Here is an 18,760-nt window from a genome sequence, read left to right as displayed (position 1 = left end):
AACACAGGACGGAGCAAAAAAAAAAAAAAAAAAAAAAAGCACTTTTCCGATGGTCTCTTACTGAGAGCTCCGCATACATAACCAGCTTTGTCTTTTTGTAGGAAACACACTTTAGATATTTTTAGGGTAAGAGGTTTTTGAGTTATTGCCATCTATCGTACTGGTTTTGATTCGCCGCAATGTAAATATAGCTGCAGCTATGTGACGTTGCGTGACCTACCTTTGTTCACTGTGCGACCCACAGTTTGAAAACACTTGCGCTATGTAATGCAAAAACTTTAAAGCTCAATATCTCAAAATCTTTCAGAATGCAGATAGAACCTTATAATTCCAATGTGACAGTGTTAACCCTTTAATATACTGCCTGAGACCTTAAAACCAGAGAAAACTATTTAACTGCTAGCTTAAAATATAGTGAAACAGTTGATGCGGACAAAATCAAAAGCTTAAAATACAGCAGAGGAAAAAAGTACAAGGTGAATTGTTTTAGAATAGATAATAAAAATACAATAATAAAACTCTAATTAATATTTGATGCCCATATTTATTTATTTGGTGAGTAGCCATGACATAATCAAGATAATCCATAGGTAAATGGTCATTATAATTATTTTCTGACAATCCATTGGCTGTATCCATATGCATATTAAAACTAGAAAGAAACAAAATAAATAACATGTCTTGATTGTTATTTTAAACTTAGAGACGGAAAAACAAGTTTAGCACAGCTGCAAATGAAAAAAAAAACATCTAGATAACAGCACTTTTATAAAACAATGATGTACCAAAAAGTGAAAGAATTCTGTTTAGGTGACAATCATTTATGATCCCAATGATATCTATTACCAGTAAATTGACTAAAAACATGCTAGGCCAATAGTTGGTGATGTCACTTCTTGAAGAAACACACTTCTTGAAGAAGCACATACTGTCCTGTAGTCCACCATTGTTGATTTGGTTGTCAGGTCGTCACACATATAAACTGAAGATGTTGCATATGCATAACATCACAGATACAATAGCAGTAGCATTTTCAAAAACATACACTTTCACACTGTTGAGGAAACAAATGAGCAAAACTCATAGTACTGTATGTGACACTGGACCACAAAACCTGTCAGTGTTTTAAAATTGAGATTTATACATCACGTGATACTTTATCAGAATAGAACATTAGAAATTAGGACTATTAAAATCTAAGTTAAAAAAAATTTGAGTTGAGAAAATTATTTTTAAATTTGTAAAAATTATTCGATTAGCCATGCATATTACTTAATTAAGTTTTGATATTTTTGCAGTAGGAAATGTACAAATATAATTGTGGAAAATGATCTATACTTAATATTCAAATGGTTTTTGACATAAAAAAATCTGTATTTTTCATTAACTAATGTTAACAAATATGAACAAATACTGCCCTAAATGTATTGTTCATTGTTCATGCTAGTAAACAGATAAAAAAAAAAACATTTAGTAGTACAACCTGTGATAAATGACGTTTACTAAATGCTCAAATGATTTTTTTTTAAATAAAAGAAAAATCGATCATTTTTGACCCATTCATTGATTATTTAAGGTGGTCCAGAATGCTTACTGTGCTGCAATTTAAGAAAACGCATGTAATTACAAAAAACACCAGCAAATTGAGAAGAGCAAACAATAAAACGTGCAGCATTTTCTCACAACGCAACAGAAATGTATTAAATAGACTTTAAAACGTGACGGACCCAGCTATTTAGGTTATGAATGTTAAGGCTAATGAAATACAGAAGACAAGGAAATCAGGACGTTAAAATAAACAAACAAAAAACTCACTTTTTTAAAGATCACCTACAACTTGCAGCATATTTTATTAATTTGTTTGCGTTGTGGGAAATTGCAGCACATTTTTTAACGTGTATGCAGCACATTAAGCTCTCTCGGCCACTTTAATTATTGACTTTTTCCAAAAATATAAACATAAGATTTTGTGGTCCAGAATCACATACAAATCTCAATTTTAATAAGAAACGGTGTCGTGTAAAAAATTTGAATAAAAAAGCATAACATACTAACAATTATCACAGTTAACATACACAAAAAAAACCTTCATGCACTTTTTAATTTAAATTAATTTCAGCTTCTGTGGTCTGGGTCGAACATCTAGCTGACGGATTACACTTACTACATAGATTTTTTTTTTTTTTCTGATGAGCATTTCTCAAACGCTCTCTCCAATTTGGTCCTTTGTGACCACAGAAGTGAAAAACTGCAACTTCCTGTCTTTGTGGCCTGTTGGGGAACCAGTAGTACTAGAGCAGCAGAATCAAGAGGAAGAGACCCTTAAAAATGTTCAATGCAGTTTGAGAGGGAACTAGACTTAGAGGCGCCCGTTTCCCTCACGAGTAGAACTTGCTGTTGTTTATCTTTTGCTGTGGTTTATTTATCCTGTATGGATAAGAAGAAATGGATAGAGGTAAATATCTTCATTGAGGCTGTGATGTATCTTTTTATTCACACACACAAAAACCATGAACTCACTTTTTTTCAGAGTAAGTGAACTGCGAGAGGTCTTCGCGGCGTTGAGGGCCACTGGAGCGCAGGTTGGAGTGAGTGTCGTAAAGGCAGAACTCGCTGCTCATCTCCGCCTGCTTCTTTTGCAACTGTTTCGAGGAGGAGTAAAGTTCCTCCTGTGCTTTCTAAAGAAACAAGTCAGACAGGGGATTTCCATTAGATCTACATAGTATTCTTATTAAGGGATGACACCTCAGGTGATCCATTAATTCATTACATATGCACTAGTTTGCATATATTTCTATTAGGGCATTTCTATTATAAGTGAACTATCGCTTGAAGTAGTCTATTTGATCAGATTCAATAACTAAAAAGTTAGTTTATATGATGCATTTCAGTTTCGAATATTTTTGTTTTGAATTATTTGCATTTGTGAACTTACATTATTCATATGTGCTGTTCAGAGGGATATTCTGTGCATTTTGCATTGAGGATATGAAGCATGTTAAAAATTGTGTGCAGGCTCTTTATTTAGAATTGCGTCTGTTAAGTCTGACGGCACTGCGTTCTCTAAAAGTGGAGTCACACAGTGTTCTTTACCACATCCGTGATGTTTGAAATTTGATGTTATATTTTGATTATTTTTATTTGTTTATGTATCTCTGAGTGAAGATTAAAAGACAACATCTGACAAGAGACTACATAGATTTCTTTATTGGACACGGAGTGAGTAAGAATGAAACTGAAACCATGATGCGCACTCACATCGCTCATGCGAGGAGGTATTTGTAATGATGAGTAGGATAGTAAATTTGACATTTTTCTCTCTTCTGGCTGCCGTTATCAATCTCACACTCCTTTTTTGAAAGTCTTGATAACATCATCGACAAGTTTTTCTTTTATTATTTCAGCAAATAAGACAAAAAAAAATTAGTTGTACTCTTCCATTTATTGTGCTCTAAGTTTGCTCAACTATGATGACATCATCTGCTGGATCTATACTGTGTAAGTAACTAAAGTAACGCATTATTTTTATATAATAAGATAATATTTGAGTTCCTTTGAAAATATAATGCGAGTTACTTTTTAGTTTAATAAATTAGCTTTTAAAAAATAAACTGCTGAATTAAAAATGAAAGTAGTCACAATGAATCATGCAGTCAATGAGAGAATGTGTTTATTATTTTGAATGCATCAAAGAAAAAGAAAAGGTGATTGTCTCAATGGACAGTGAGTTTACTTAAGACAAATAGTATAAAAGTAGAAAACACATTGCTCTTTAACGTTTAATATTCTGTATATTGGCGAGGCAGTGGCGCAGTAGGTAGTGCTGTCGCCTCACAGCAAGAAGGTCGCTGGTTCGAACCTCGGCTCAGTTGGTGTTTCTGTGTTTGCATGTTCTCCCTGCCTTCGCAGGGGTTTCCTCCGGGTGCTCCGGTTTCCCCCACAGTCCAAAGACATGTGGTACAGGTGAATTGGGTAGGCTAAATTGTCCGTAGTGTATGAGTGTGTGTGTGAATGTGTGTGTGGATGTTTTTCCACAGATGGGTTGCGGCTGGAAAGGCATCCGCTGCGTAAAAACTAGCTGGATAAGTTGGCGGTTCATTCCGCTGTGGCGACCCCGGATTAATAAAGGGACTAAGCCGACAAGAAAATGAATGAATAATCTGTTTATAAGGCGTGTAGAGCTCTGAGGTCAGGAAGTTCTGGGATAACATCCTAAAATATTTTTTTTATGTGTTTTTAAAAGTTAAATGTAGCTGTAGGTTATACAGTGCTTTGTTAATAGCAGAGCTCCTCTATTCAAAAGAGAAAGAAAAACAAATCAAGTTCTCAAAAAGATCAAGCCTCAGCCAGGTAATAAAAGAAACGCAAAAGTAACGTAACACATTACTTACCATACAAAGTAACGAAGTTACTAACACTTAAAAAGAAAAAAAATCATCTTTTTATTCAGTTATTTTCTACTGAAATAAATAATATCTCCAAGAAAAAGCCACTTGTTTCTTACCTCCACCTGCTGTACATCAACACAGACCAGTAGAGATGCCAGCTCCAGATTTTCACTAAAGCCATTCTTTAAAGGAACCGATCTGTAGCCTGTGAAAACATCACGCTCAGTTTTGGAGCTTAAATATGCATGTTGTTAAAATGTCGACAAGCTTACCTGAGCGGACACCTTTCACTGGGAATGTAGCCTGGGCAAGGAAATTTGGGTCAGAGAACATGTCCTCTTCAAAGACCACAAAGCGTAGAAAGGTGAGGTCCGGCTCATACACGCTGAAAACAAACATCTCTGAAGGCTGCCATATAGGGTTCAGCCCATTGTCATCTGTAGATACATGTATTTCATTAAAACCGCTGAATGGGAATACTTATCGGAATAGTTACTCCAAACATGAATGTTCTGTCAGCATTTACTCATCATTCTCTTGCTCCAAACCTGTTTGAGTGCCTTTCTTCTGCTGAACACAAAGGAAGATATACTGAAGAGCCATTGACTTCCATATTATTTTGGTTCATACTATGGATGTCAGTAACAGCTTTTTTCCAACATTGTTTAGAGCATCATGTTTTGTGTTCACCACAAGAAATTCCAAAAAGTTTAGAGCCACTTGAATGCAAGTAAATGGTGAGGAAATTGTATTTTTTGGGTGAACTATCCCTTTAATAACACCAGACAAAATCATTTATTAAAAATAATAATTGTATTATCATTATTATATTTAATATTATTATGTATTAATAATTTGTTCATACTGTATATAATGCTCAGGGGATAAGCAGTTTATGTAGCTACCAGTTAGATGAGAAGTATGATAGAATATTATAGAATATCATATTACATATATAGAATATTATATTGGTTACTTCTGTTACTTGTAGTTCTAAATATTTAGCTTTTTATAGGGTCAAATTCTCATAAAATAATACAAATGATTCTTTAAATAGGTTTGGAAAAAAAAATAAGCCTCTCTCACCACTTTTCACATTTCTTAGTTAACTAAAACTATACATATAAAACAAATACATATAATACATATAACAATAATTTTATTTAGACAATTCAGTTAAATTTGATGTTTAAACTGTGTAAAATCTAATATAGACAACAAAAAAGTACAACACGATTACTAAAATGTAACTAAAAATAAATAAAACTGCTAAATAGTAATTAAAAATGAATAAAACTATGGTAGCATTTCTGTGACAACAAATGATGCTGCTTACGGCAAACGGTAGTCTTGAATTTGCTCTCATCTGTTTGGCCACACAGCTCAATCTCCACAAAGGGGCTGGCAATACTTCGTCCTGGTTTGGGAAGATGCCGTGCTCCAATCACCTAAGCATCAGGAAAATAATACATTAGGAATGATATGCTTTTATTCAAATAGCACAGTTCCAAAACAGACTGTATTCTGTTCACACGAAGATCATGTCTCACTCTGATTCCGATAGTATATTTGATGTTCTTCCTCTCCTGTTGAGGGTCATATGAATCTCTGCGCATCAGCTCAGGTTGCAGTACATATCCTGTGCTTCCATTTAGACTGAAGAGGGCGCTGTTCAGCTGAGTGTACTTATCTGAAAAGAGAAGAAGTGCTGTTATGTTATATTTATTTATTAGCTGAGTGAAAAATATTAAAGATTTTTTTCTTTGTAAATATACACTCAGTCTTAGCACTAGTTAAGGCATGTTCACACTGAGCATGATACCTATAGATATAATGATAAAGATAGTGTTCTAAAAATCATTCTGAAAGTAAAACACCCAGACCACAAGTGTAATAATAAAGATGTGAAGAAACGATATTGATAGGATCAAATTCAGAACTTCCTCCAGTAATAAATGATAAAACACTGACAGCCAGTCAGAATACACTGCAATTTAAAGCTACAGACAACACTGTGGAGAAGCACACTGCTTGATGTTAATTGAAGTCAAGTTAAACATATGTATAGCTAACACAAAGTTCTTTTTTCAAAGATTAATTAAAGAAAAATGATGATTATCTAGAAAACAATTGGTTATGGAAAAGAATGATAAATTATACGAGCTGGATTCACTGGTCAAATGCGCTAGTAGCTCACTGAGGACATCTGATGGTTGCAAAAGGGGAATTTGTTTATCATTGTCATGTTTAAGATTTGAAATACTACAAATACTTTGATGTCTTTGACAATTCAAATATGAGCTGGAAACACAGAGACAATTGTATCCACCCAACCAGGTGGGAATGTGGGAAAGCTAGCTCCTCTCCTTTCCTTCATTTTCATTTGAAACTCTCCCGAAAACCCCCACTGTTCACTCACTCCCTTTTCACCCAAATCACACAGAGTGGTCATTTCAAAGTATGAGTGTTCTATATCAATCCAAGTGACTTTATCTATCATATATCTATCATGTATCATATCATTTGAAATGTCTCAGTGTGACTGGTACAATGGTCTCATTCCCTCAGAAATAGACATAATCAAAATAGACATATAGCTTCAGATATCTTCTGAAGCCCTGCGAAGGGTGTGCCTTTACCTAGGGGCTTCTATTCAAATGCCTATAGGCAGAAACTCCTCCACTAAATGCTAATGCCTTTTGTTATTCAACACACCTCTTTCCTCGTGGAGATTTTTGTACTGACTACTTAAGGAAAAGCTTCTAAATATTCGAGGCGATTCTGTAATCAGATTAGCCCGTAGTGTGGACCTTCATGTTCCATGCTATGCACTGTATGTTTTGAGGTCAGGTATGTATCTTTTAATCTTGGATTTATCTTTGAAAATTTGATGTATTGATCGTTTATGAATTGACTAAATGAATTTGCATAACAAACATTTACCTGAATAATAAATTATGTTTTGAATTATTCAAACAGAGTTCGTGTTATTATCTCTAGTAAATTATGTTAAGTCCATAGCACCACAAGCCCCTTTACAGGTTAGTAAAAGACTAAAATACGATAAACGGAGCAGCGTGGCACGCTATACAATGTTCTTAGAGCTCCAACTAACACATTGGCATTAATTTAAGTATACTTATACTGTAAAAGGCTATCTAAGATAGATAGACCTTCATCTTTAAACTTATAATACTATTTGAATCGTATAGTGATTACTTTTAATAGTTTAAAGTTAGTTTTAAGTTATTAATAGTTTAAATTTAAGTCTGCTTAATTCTATAGTAATGATCATAGTATGACTAAACAGCTTTGTTTGATTTAATAGATAGCAGATCTATGAGGACCACACAAAAAATAATCTAATCTGAGTAAGTACGGTTCTGCCTTTTTAGAATAGCGGTTAATCGCCTCTGTTTAGTGACCAAGACTGACATGCTTGTGCTTAAGAGATTGTATACTCGGCTGGTACAAGACTCAAGATGTTATAAGAATCCGAATGAACTAGAATAATATAAAATAATGAATCAAAGAGAATATTAAATCATAATCTAAACTAATATTAAAAGAAACAAAATAATCTTATCTATGTTTTATAATTGGAGTCACATAAAACAAGAATACATATATTAATATTCTAAACCACCTCATACCTAAAATTGGAGTCAGATATGAGTTAAATTTAAAGTAAATTAACATTGTGCACTGGAAAGACTGAACATGCAGTGAACCTTCGTTCACCAGTAGACACCGTCCTTGGACTAACCGGCTGTACCTTACACATGCTTTGTGTGAATAGGCCTTTATTCTTTTATCACATTTTTATCATTAAAGGTTGATATTAAGGGTTGATTAAAGATCAATTATATGTTGCCAGTGTTTGAACAGCTTGAAATGAAACTTAAAAAAACATGACCTTTCCCCACTTCTTGATTATCTATGATTGACTTATTTTAATGTTAAGGACATTTCTGTTAATGCTGCACCCAAGATCCTAGATCTTCTGTTTGTAAAGAATGATTTGTAATAAGTCTATAGGGTTACTATTGACCAAAGGTATGTAATAGTGCATGTATACTTTTCCTGCGCAACAATAGTCTAATGGCTCGGCAAGTGCAATTCACTGTTATTCCTAAAGGTAGTAGTATACTATGTTAAAGTGTTTATAATTCTATTTAGTGTTGTCGATATCTGGCCTGTTTTGAGGGGTGTAGTGGGAGCAGAAATAGCCACAAATACAATAATTTGTAGGAAAAAGTTAATGTTAATAGGATGCATTACTCCATGCGTTGCAGACACTTCATCTTACCAGCCGTCTGGAAGTTGAGCGCCACCATGTGACAGCCACACATCCACAGCGGATACGGGTCATAGTTGGAGGAATCCACCCGCTGGCCTTTAGGATAGATGCGGCTTAAAGCCTTGCGGTTATACAACATGAACTGAGTCAGCTTGTTTCTGGAGGGCGTCTTATTCTCTACGAAGGAGCGGACTTCTTTGTAGGTATAATTATCTTAATGGGAAAGAAAATACATTTATAGTTGATTTATCTTTGGGTCAGTAATTCTTCAGTGTCACATGATTTCTGAAAGAATTGCTGTTCAAGAAGCATTTATGACTGTCAGTGTTGAAAATAGTTGTGCTGCTTATTGTTTTTTAGAAAAAACTGTAATCTTTTTTATCAGTCATAGTATTAGTTCATTTATTTCAGATAGACTTCAGCTACATTTTTTGATATTTAAAATGAAAGCATTTATTAGAAAAAAAGATTTTATAACATTATAATACACAAAAAGATTAATTTCTTTAAAAAAATATTGATTTTCTATACCAAAGCCGTCCTTTTCTTTGCTGCGTGGCTGGCAGTAAACAACCAGTTCTGACATCTCACTGGCCACTTCATCTCTGGTCTCCACTTCCTTCGTTTTTTCTTTCTGCAAAAGAATTGTCACCATTTATAAACCCCACCTCAACCTTACACTCAAAATACTTGACTATACTGCATTTTTAGAACGTCTCTATAGTTAAATCTTCTCTCTATGGCTACACCTAGTATTTAAACACCCCCGAATTTGTCTGGCTAAACTAAATAATACTGTATTTACCAGACAAGTGACTCAAAACTTCCCCTTTGTGACAACTAGCCCCAGTCGGCCCCATTTAGAAAAAAAAATGTGAACGAGACAGACCTCAAACACTAGGTTTTCCTCTCTCTGCGTAATGTCCCAGGCCACCTGATACCACTCGTACAGCTCTTCAGTGGTCTCGGTGGCCAAATCAAATGGCATCATGTTCTCTTTATCCTCCTTATACTGCAGAGTTACCACCACTTGCTTGCCATGTTTGGCAGAGCGAACTGGAAACAAAGAAATTAGTGAGAAAAACAAGCAAAATTCCCACGATCGACCAATCGATTTACAGGAACAAAATGTAAAATGTTTTCATTAAAATATCCAGAAACTATTAGAAGAGTGTTAAATAATTTGCTGACATGTACTTAACATTATTCAAAGGTTTTTATGAATGTTAACACCGTGGTCTACAGTATGTATGACCATGCTACTGATGTCATACACCCTCGATTTCTGGATTGGTTTTATAGAAAACAATGAAACACCGATGGCGCTTTAATATGTTGTGTGTTTTATTAGACTGCACAGAGCGCAGATTTCGCCTATTGCGTGTTATGTAACTCCCGCAAACATCGAGGGACCACTGTACAAGCATTTAATGTTTAATGAACAATACACATTGTATTATAAATGTCTTCTCAGACCTAAACATTGGCAAATGATGCCTGCATGATTTCATGTGAGATAATATTTTTTATTACTGTACATATATTAGTTTATTCCCAAATGTTAAACATAAGCTGCAAGCATCTCAAAACTGTTAATGATGTCCCTGCTTAACTGACCATTGAAATGCTGTGCGAATAGAAAGGATCAAAGTTATACATGTAGTTCACCCAAAAAAGGAACATTTAAGTGGTTCTAAACTTTTAGAAATGCAATTCTTCTCTTGAACACAATACTATATATTCTGCAGAATGTTATAAACCAGCATCCATTGACATCCACCGTAAAAACAAAGAAATACAATGGAAGTTTTTCAGTCTACTGTATATTAATTTGTGTTCAACAGAAGAAATTCAAAAAGGTGTGGAACAATAGAGTAAATGATGACAGAAGTTACTTTTTGAGACGAACTACCCCTTTAATTAATTGTTAATTAAGTCAAAGTCTTAAAGTTCATTTAAAAAACATATAAAAATGATGTACTCTTACCAACAGTGCACTTTGAGATGTCCACTGTGCCTTTACACAATTCACCTAATGGATTTTCCTCTTCGGGCTGAAAGAGAACATCTAATGTTGATGTTCAAGACACTCTCTGTGTATGTAAGCAAATCGGCATGCAAAATACTGCACTAACTAGCACCAAATGGCATATCTGGAATGCTGAATATCCAAATGTTTTATATGCTTTACCTGGTAATTGGCATCAGATTGGACTTCTTCTACGTAATTTGAAGGGAAATAGTGCTGGAGTTTTCCACCATAGTCTCCTTTCCACCTGTACGGATCAGAAGATAGACAGGGAAAAAATGTAATGCTGGTGAAATCATCATTTGGTATTTAAAAAATTAAAAATCACCCTGTGGCTTTTAAGACACTTGATGAATGTTTCATTTCAGTAAATAAGATAATTGTTTTTGACAGAATTGTGTGTTGATGCATTTATTAAGATGCGGTCTTGTCAGCCTGATCACAAGTAGATGACAAAAAATACAGGTGTGAATGTTTTTTTTTTATGTTTTCAAGTTTGTCTACTTTTGACCACTTCCAGAGGCAGTCAAAAACACATGTGACATGATTGCTGTCGTAATTTGAAGGATTGTGTGGTCAAGTGTGTTCAAACAGCCACTCAAAAAAAAAAAAGAAAAAGAAAAAGAAATGACCTACTCTCCGCCTACTGACCTAATTTTTAAACATTATGAGATGTGTTGTTGAAGCGTTTAAAACCAGACAGAATTTAAACTTCTTATTTGAATTATGTTTGGCTCGCAGGTGAATTTCTATTTAACGGAGAGCAGATTTTTTTCAAGACATTTTTGAACATAATAGTTTTAATATCTCATTTCTAATAACGGATTTATTTTATCTTTGCCATCATGACAGTAAATAATATTTGACCAGATATTTTTCAAGACACATCTATATAGCTTAAAGTGACATTTAAAGGCTAAACTAGGTTAATTAGGTTAACTAGGCAGGTTAGGGTAATTAGGCAAATTATTGTATAATGATGTTTTTTCTGTAGACTATCGAAAAAAATTGCCTAAAGGGGCTAATAATTTTGTCCTTAAAATAGTGTTTAAAAAAATTAAAACTGCTTTTATTCTAGCCGAAATAAAACATATAAGACTTTCTCCAGAAGAAAAAATATTATCAAACATACTGTGAAAATTTCCTTGCTCTGTTAAACATCATTTGGGAAATATTTAAAAAAGAAAAAAAATTAAAGGGGGCCTAATAATTCTGACTTAGACTGTATATATATTAATTTCATTTATTAATTAAATTTTATACACATTTATATTTGTAACTATAATAATTGTATTTGTCAGTTAATGTCTTTTAGACGGTTTAATTTTTTATATTTATTAATTAACTAATAATAAATAATTTTTTGCATTCATGGTCATCAAATAATTCAGAAAATGCCAGGTTTAATAAAATAAAAAAATTAAAATAAATTCTACAACAGCACATCATAATATTAGCATGATGAAGGCTGATTAATGATGCTGAAAATTCCACTTTGAATCACAGGAATAAACTGCCTTTTTGAACATAACAAAACAGCTATTTTAAAGTATTATACCTATACATATGGTTATGGGACTAGTTAAAAACACGTTACATAATTGTATAGAATATAATATAATCGTTTGAACAGTAGTGCACTCTGTAGTGGTGCACAGTATCTAATAGTCTTCCATTGTATTTATGAAAATTGTGTGGCATTATCATTTAATAAGTCACCGTATCATTGCACTGCTGCAGCTTATTTGCAAAAATAAATATTGCATTTATTACATTTTATCAACAGAACTTGCTCAGAATCTCACCATCCATTTGTGTCCCTGGTCACATTATGGATCAAAACACCTTTTGAAAAGGTGAGCTCATCAGGACGCATTGCCCTGTAGTCATAAAGAGCCTTCACTGTGTTCTGGGGCTGCAACACATCAAAATAAACTCAGTTTTAAGAGAGCAATGAAAAAGACAACACAACACTCTCAGCTGTTCAAAGTAAATACATTAAATGGACTTCAATATTAAAGGAACACTCCACTTTTTTTGAAAAACTGTTGGATTTGACCATTTTGACCCTTTGAGCTAATCTCCGGGTCTAGTGGATGCACTTTTAGCTTAGCTTAGCATAAATCATTGAATCCGATTAGACCGTTAGCATCTCGCTCAAAAATGACCACAGAGTTTTTGATAATTTTCCTAATTAAAGCTTTACTGTTTTGGCATTAGATTCTGTACTAATAACAAAAAAAGAAGTAAAATTGCTATTTTCTAAATTGATATGTCTAGGAACTATACCTTTTAATTCTAGCAGAATAATCAAGGAACTTTGCTGCCGTACCATGGCTGCAGCCGGTACAATGATATTATGCAGCGCCTGTATTACATTACAACCCAAAACAGGAAAAAGTTTTAAAGTTGTAAAAGATTGACTCTACAGTTATCACACATAACTATTTTAACAATCTAGGCGCAAAGTCTAAAGTGCATGGTTCAAAAGCAATAAGAGTGTATCTGAACCCACTGTTGCTATTTTAAGGATGGAATAATTCGCTTTGCACCCCGGCGCATGGTCTAACAGAGTTGTGCTTATTCTTGTAATGAGTTATGGGTGTGTTTTGAGCATAACGTGCATTAAACCAATAGAGTCTCATCTCCCATTCTCCCAAGAGTCAGTTTTGTTGTGCCGTGGCGCATTTGCTGTTTACATAGCAGACTTTGTGAGTGGAAAAGCCTAACGCTTCACTAGCGGGAAAACAGTTAAACAGTTAAATCTTTACTTTCTTTTTACTTTTAGGCCGCAGTTACACTGCACTGTTCAAGTGACTCAATTCCGATTTTTTTCTCCCATGTGGCACAGATCGGATATGGCCCATGTACATGTAAGCAGGAACAAATCACATGGATTGTGATATTAAAAAAATACCATAGTAATTTGTTATTAATACTGTAGCGTTTTGAACTGTAAAACTGTACTTGAATTAGTGTTGGTGTAATTCAACAGTTGCTAAAGTAATATAACAACTATAAAGCTGAATAAATTACCCAATATACTACTACTATACAAACACTTTTCTGTAGTAAAAACTGAATTAGACAGTGTCGTAAATACTATAATTCTTACAGTATAATACACTTTAATATAGTATTGTTTAAAACCACTTTAGTATTTATTATAAATTAATATAGTATTTGTTTCATACAGGAATAAAAAGAATATTCTAAAAGCAACTTCATAATCGTAATTGTGTCTTACTTAGAATAATGTTAATAATTGTATTGCTGATATCCATGTAAACGTACCCAGTGTAAAAAGTCTAAAATAAACGAGTGCACTAGCATTAGAAACACATATATGTCATACAGGCTAAAATGACATAGCTGTTTTTAAGCCAGGCGGTGTTTCCTCTTTCGAGACGATCAGCTTCCTCTGTGAGAAAGATAGCCAGCAACACCACTTCCTCCCCAGCCCACAGCAAATGACCTGCGTTTGTGCATGTTCAAAGAGCTTACCAGAGACGGCTCGATCTCGTTAGCCTCAACATACTGCTTAGAGTCATACAGCGAACCTGTTTTGTTTATCTGAAAGAAAGAAAGATGTTTCTGTCAGCATGATAGACTTGGACATCAAGGACAATCTATAATCTAGACATTGTAAGCGATACGTCGGAGTAGTCTTGAGTTGTAGATTAGTGGTGGACAACGGATTCTGCTTCAGTAAAAGAAACAATGAAAAGTTTATTGAAACTTAACAAAATAAATTAATTAATTTAAAAGTAATATAATATATACAGTGCTTAGCATAATTCATTTTGAAAATTAATATTTTTATCAATTTCTCAGTGAATATAGGCAATGTATTTTGTTGCATTTAAACAAAACTGATATATTTATTAAAATAATAGTTTCGTCACTAAACATATTTACAAATTGAAGGATAATACAATTAAATTCAAGAAAACTATTTAAATAAAAAATTACAACTTACAAAACTAACTAAATTTTTCAATGTTTTTGCTTCTCTTGAGTTTTCCTTTTTTTAAAGTTTGTATTTAATATTTTTCTATAACATATACATTTGGCTGTACTAGATTTTTGGACCGTTATCATAAGTTATTGTGTTAGATAAGCTCCAAATTCGGCTTCATGTACAGTCTATGCACAAATGTAATATTGTATAACTTCCTATTGAAAATATGAATTTAAAAGAGAGATTTGTGAGGGGTGTACTAATATATGCTGAGCTCTGTATTCATATAATAGACACATACATACATACACACATACACACACACACACACACACACACACACACACACACACACACACACACACACACACACACACACACACACACAGAGTTGAGGGCAAAATTATTAAAGATAAAACACTCACATCTATTAATGGTACCATGATAAAGGCAAACTATGTTCTGGGGGTAATGCCTGATTGTGTTACATATGAACATAATGTGTGCCATTAATTAATTTACACTCTACAACTATATAACATGGAAAAACTCACATGAATAAATATTTATTTGTTATAGATACTATAAATACAGTGTTTTAAACTGTACAAAAGTACTTAAATTATTGTAATACAATAGTTGCTATTTTAATACAACAACTTAAAAAATAAAGATGTTTACTTAACGTCTTAACTCTAAATTAAAAGTTTGAAACTTAACAATAATAATACATTTATTCATATATACATACATACTTACATACATACATACAAAAAGTTGAGGGCAAAACTGTCAGCTCTCCTGTACAATATTTATTCTTTTTCAAATATTTGTAATATATGTGATATTTAATAGATTAAGGAATTTTTCACAGTATTTCCTATAATATTTTGTCTTCTGGAGAAAGTCTTATTATTTTTATTTCGGCTAGAATAAAAGCAGATTTAAAATTTTTTTAAACCATTTTACGGTCAATATTATTAGCCCCATAATGCAATGTTTTTTATGATTGTCTACAGAACAAATTATTGTTGTACAATGACTTCCCTAATTACCCTAACTTGCCCAATTAACCTAGTTAAGCCTTTAAATTGCACTTTAACCCTTTAACTGCCTGCTCTACCAAATAGTTGACCATATTTTCACTGTTTTAAATAATGATTTACACTAAACAGCATTGTTGGTTTACAAAAAAAAATACAGTTGCACTACAACACTTGACTTGGGTTTTATTTAAAAAAAAACAAGAAGAAAACATGTTAAAGGAAAATTAAGATAATTTAGTATTTAAAAATGTTTTATTTTGATTATGTTTTAAAATAAATTGGTCTCACAGTTAATATTTTCAGACATTTCATAGTATACAGTATGTATTATATCTGGTAGAGGCAGATATTTTATAAATGATTGGATGTGTTTTGCATTGATGCATTAAGTGTGTTAACTAATGATATTAAAATTAATTAAATGCAATCCAAAAACTTTTTTCTTGGTTGGGTAATTAAATGGTTAAGCTGAATACTAGTATCTTGAAAAATATCCAGTAAAATAAGATGTACTATAATCATGGTAAAGATAAAATAAATCACTTATTACAAATATGGGATTCAAAATATTATATTTACTGTAGAAGTGTGATGAAAAAAAATATTTCCAGGAAACAGAACTTATATAAATAAAAAAAGTTCAATAATTAAATTTTAACAGGTGGGCTAAAAATGTTGACTTCAACTCTATATATTAATGAAAAATCACAATCATGTCTGGTATAAAATGAAAAATTAAAATTTATAAAACTCAACACATAATTAATCAATCATATGTGGTATACAAAATAAATATTGAAATACAATAAGTAAACAGATTAGATTTTAACAATCACAATAATGTTTGGTGCAGTTGTAGTCTGGTTTTTAGATGGAGACAACAAAACATGCTTCTTGTGGTGGAAGGCGGCAGACATTTAGCATTAATGTTATACTAGTCACAGGAAGACGGGGGAAAAACATTAGCAGAGTCACAGAAAGTGAATAACCAAATGCATAAATCTGATTTACTGACCATTTATCCAAAAACAAATAATCAGTTAATCATATTTGGTATACAAAATAAATATTAAAAATACAATTAAAGAGTAAACAGATTGGATTTTACTAATCACAATTGTGTTTGGTGCAGTTATAGTCTGGTTTAAAGGTGAAGACAACAAAAGATGCATCTTGTGGTGGAAGGCGGCAGACATTTAGCTTGAATGTTATACTAGCCACAGGAAGACAGGAGGAAAAAAACATTAGCACAGCCACAGAAAGTGAAAAACCAAACGCTTAAAACTGTTTTACTGACCGTTTATCCAAAAACAAATGTGCATTTTATACACGTGCTAATAAATCAAAACTATTATGTCGAGCTCTGATTGCAAAAAGGAGAAGAGGCTAATAGAGCAACTCGAGATGAAAACTTGTGAGTGTAACATGCAAACTGTGGCCTGAGCAAAGGAAGAAGTGCACAAGCTCTTGATTACTTTGAAGAGTGAATGCAGTCGCTGCACGCAAACACTAACAGTGTGTAGTGAAGACAGAAGGTGGAGTGCTTTTTCTTACCGAACTGAAGCGCTCTACTAGTTCTGGTGTAACAGGATAGCGCAGTTTGGTTTTTCGATACAGCGGCTTCTTTCGGAAATAGTCCACTAGTTCCACCAGGCTGTCAAACTCACTAGAAGTGCCCAGAATGTACATAGAGCCGTCTTTGTGTATCCGGCAGTGCTTCACCAAGCCTTCCCCTCTGTTTCAGACCATGAAAGCCAAGAAAACGATGTTACTGGCAATAATTACAATCACTATTATATAAAATATTAAAAACTCAAAAATGCTTATGTGGGTTTTCCGATAAAGTTTTAAAAAAATAATACATAAATATTAATAATTTAATAATAATTATTATTATTCAAGATTTTTTTAAATATTTATTAAAAAAATTTATTTAAATAACTGCTTTTATATTATATGTAGTTTCAGATGAAATTATTACTCCAGTCATTACTGCTTTTATTAGTATTACCATAAATAAAGTGATTTCTGAAGGATCGTGTGACTTTGAAGACTGGAGTAATTAAGCTAAAAATTCATCATTAAAACCACTGGAATAAATTATTAAATTAAAAGATAAATGAAAACCTTTGGACGGTTATTTTATAGTGCAATGACATTTCACAATTTTAATATTTTTACTGTATTTTTGATTAAATAAATGCAGCCTTGCTGAACAGGATAAGCTTATTTTAAATCATTTAAAAATTCTACTAACCTAAACACTTTTGACCAATTTTTATTTTTATTTTTTATACAGAAATAATATTAAGTGCATAATTAAGTTGTTGTGAAAATAAATAATATGTGAAATAATTAATTCTATTAATCTGACTTAAACCCTCATTAAAATACAGAAAACAATAAGTAGTTATACAATTTGCATTGAATTTTCAATAATTAAAAACAGTTTACATGGTAAACTCAATCATAAAACAAAATAAAATATAAACTATGGTATATTAAGTATATACTATATACTAAATACAACTTTAATATTTCAATAAAACTTTAATATACATGTTTTCTTGCACTTGAAATCAACTAATTAGATTTCAAACACAATTCATATTTTTAACCATTTTTTTACACATATTCTCAAAATGAGTTTTTTCCCCTGCACTGAGCCATAAATCTCTATCTCAGAGGATCCTACATACTGTAAACCAAACTTTATCAGTTTATTCATATCTGTATTGTATAATTATATTATGTTTATTTTATACATTACATTCATTCATTCATTCATTCATTTTCTTTTCGGCTTAGTCCCTAATCCGGGGTCGCCACAGCGAAATGAACCACCAATTTATCCAGCACGTTTTTACGCAGCGAATGCCCTTCCAGCTGCAACCCATCACTGGGAAATACATTATATTCAATATTATATTTTTACTGAGGGATTTCTGCATACATAATTTACCTGATTATATGCCACATTTTAATCAACAAAACAAAATGAAAATTGTATAGTATGTCTGTCTGTTTGCATAATTC

The 18,760-nt window shown here is 32.6% G+C and overlaps 1 protein-coding gene across 1 annotated transcript in view; it reads right to left on the bottom strand.

The window, feature by feature from the left end:
- Window positions 1-2,185: 2,185 nt before the first annotated feature.
- plcg2 (phospholipase C, gamma 2) overlaps window positions 2,186-18,760 on the bottom strand; it is a 38,437-nt gene continuing 21,862 nt past the window's right edge. Inside the window, 14 exon segments of the mRNA NM_001044968.1 lie at window positions 2,186-2,427; window positions 2,521-2,678; window positions 4,505-4,593; window positions 4,661-4,825; window positions 5,725-5,836; window positions 5,939-6,078; window positions 8,698-8,901; window positions 9,220-9,322; window positions 9,578-9,744; window positions 10,676-10,742; window positions 10,880-10,964; window positions 12,523-12,632; window positions 14,222-14,290; window positions 17,279-17,459. Of these exon segments, the coding sequence (NP_001038433.1) occupies window positions 2,379-2,427; window positions 2,521-2,678; window positions 4,505-4,593; window positions 4,661-4,825; window positions 5,725-5,836; window positions 5,939-6,078; window positions 8,698-8,901; window positions 9,220-9,322; window positions 9,578-9,744; window positions 10,676-10,742; window positions 10,880-10,964; window positions 12,523-12,632; window positions 14,222-14,290; window positions 17,279-17,459 (1,699 nt within the window). The 3' untranslated portion in view covers window positions 2,186-2,378.

Source organism: Danio rerio, chromosome 18, assembly GCF_049306965.1.
Source record: "Danio rerio strain Tuebingen ecotype United States chromosome 18, GRCz12tu, whole genome shotgun sequence".
In the NCBI taxonomy this organism is placed as follows: Eukaryota; Metazoa; Chordata; class Actinopteri; order Cypriniformes; family Danionidae; genus Danio; species Danio rerio.
The sequence above is the reverse complement of the archived record's forward strand: the minus strand, read 5'-3'. Positions and strand labels throughout refer to the sequence as shown.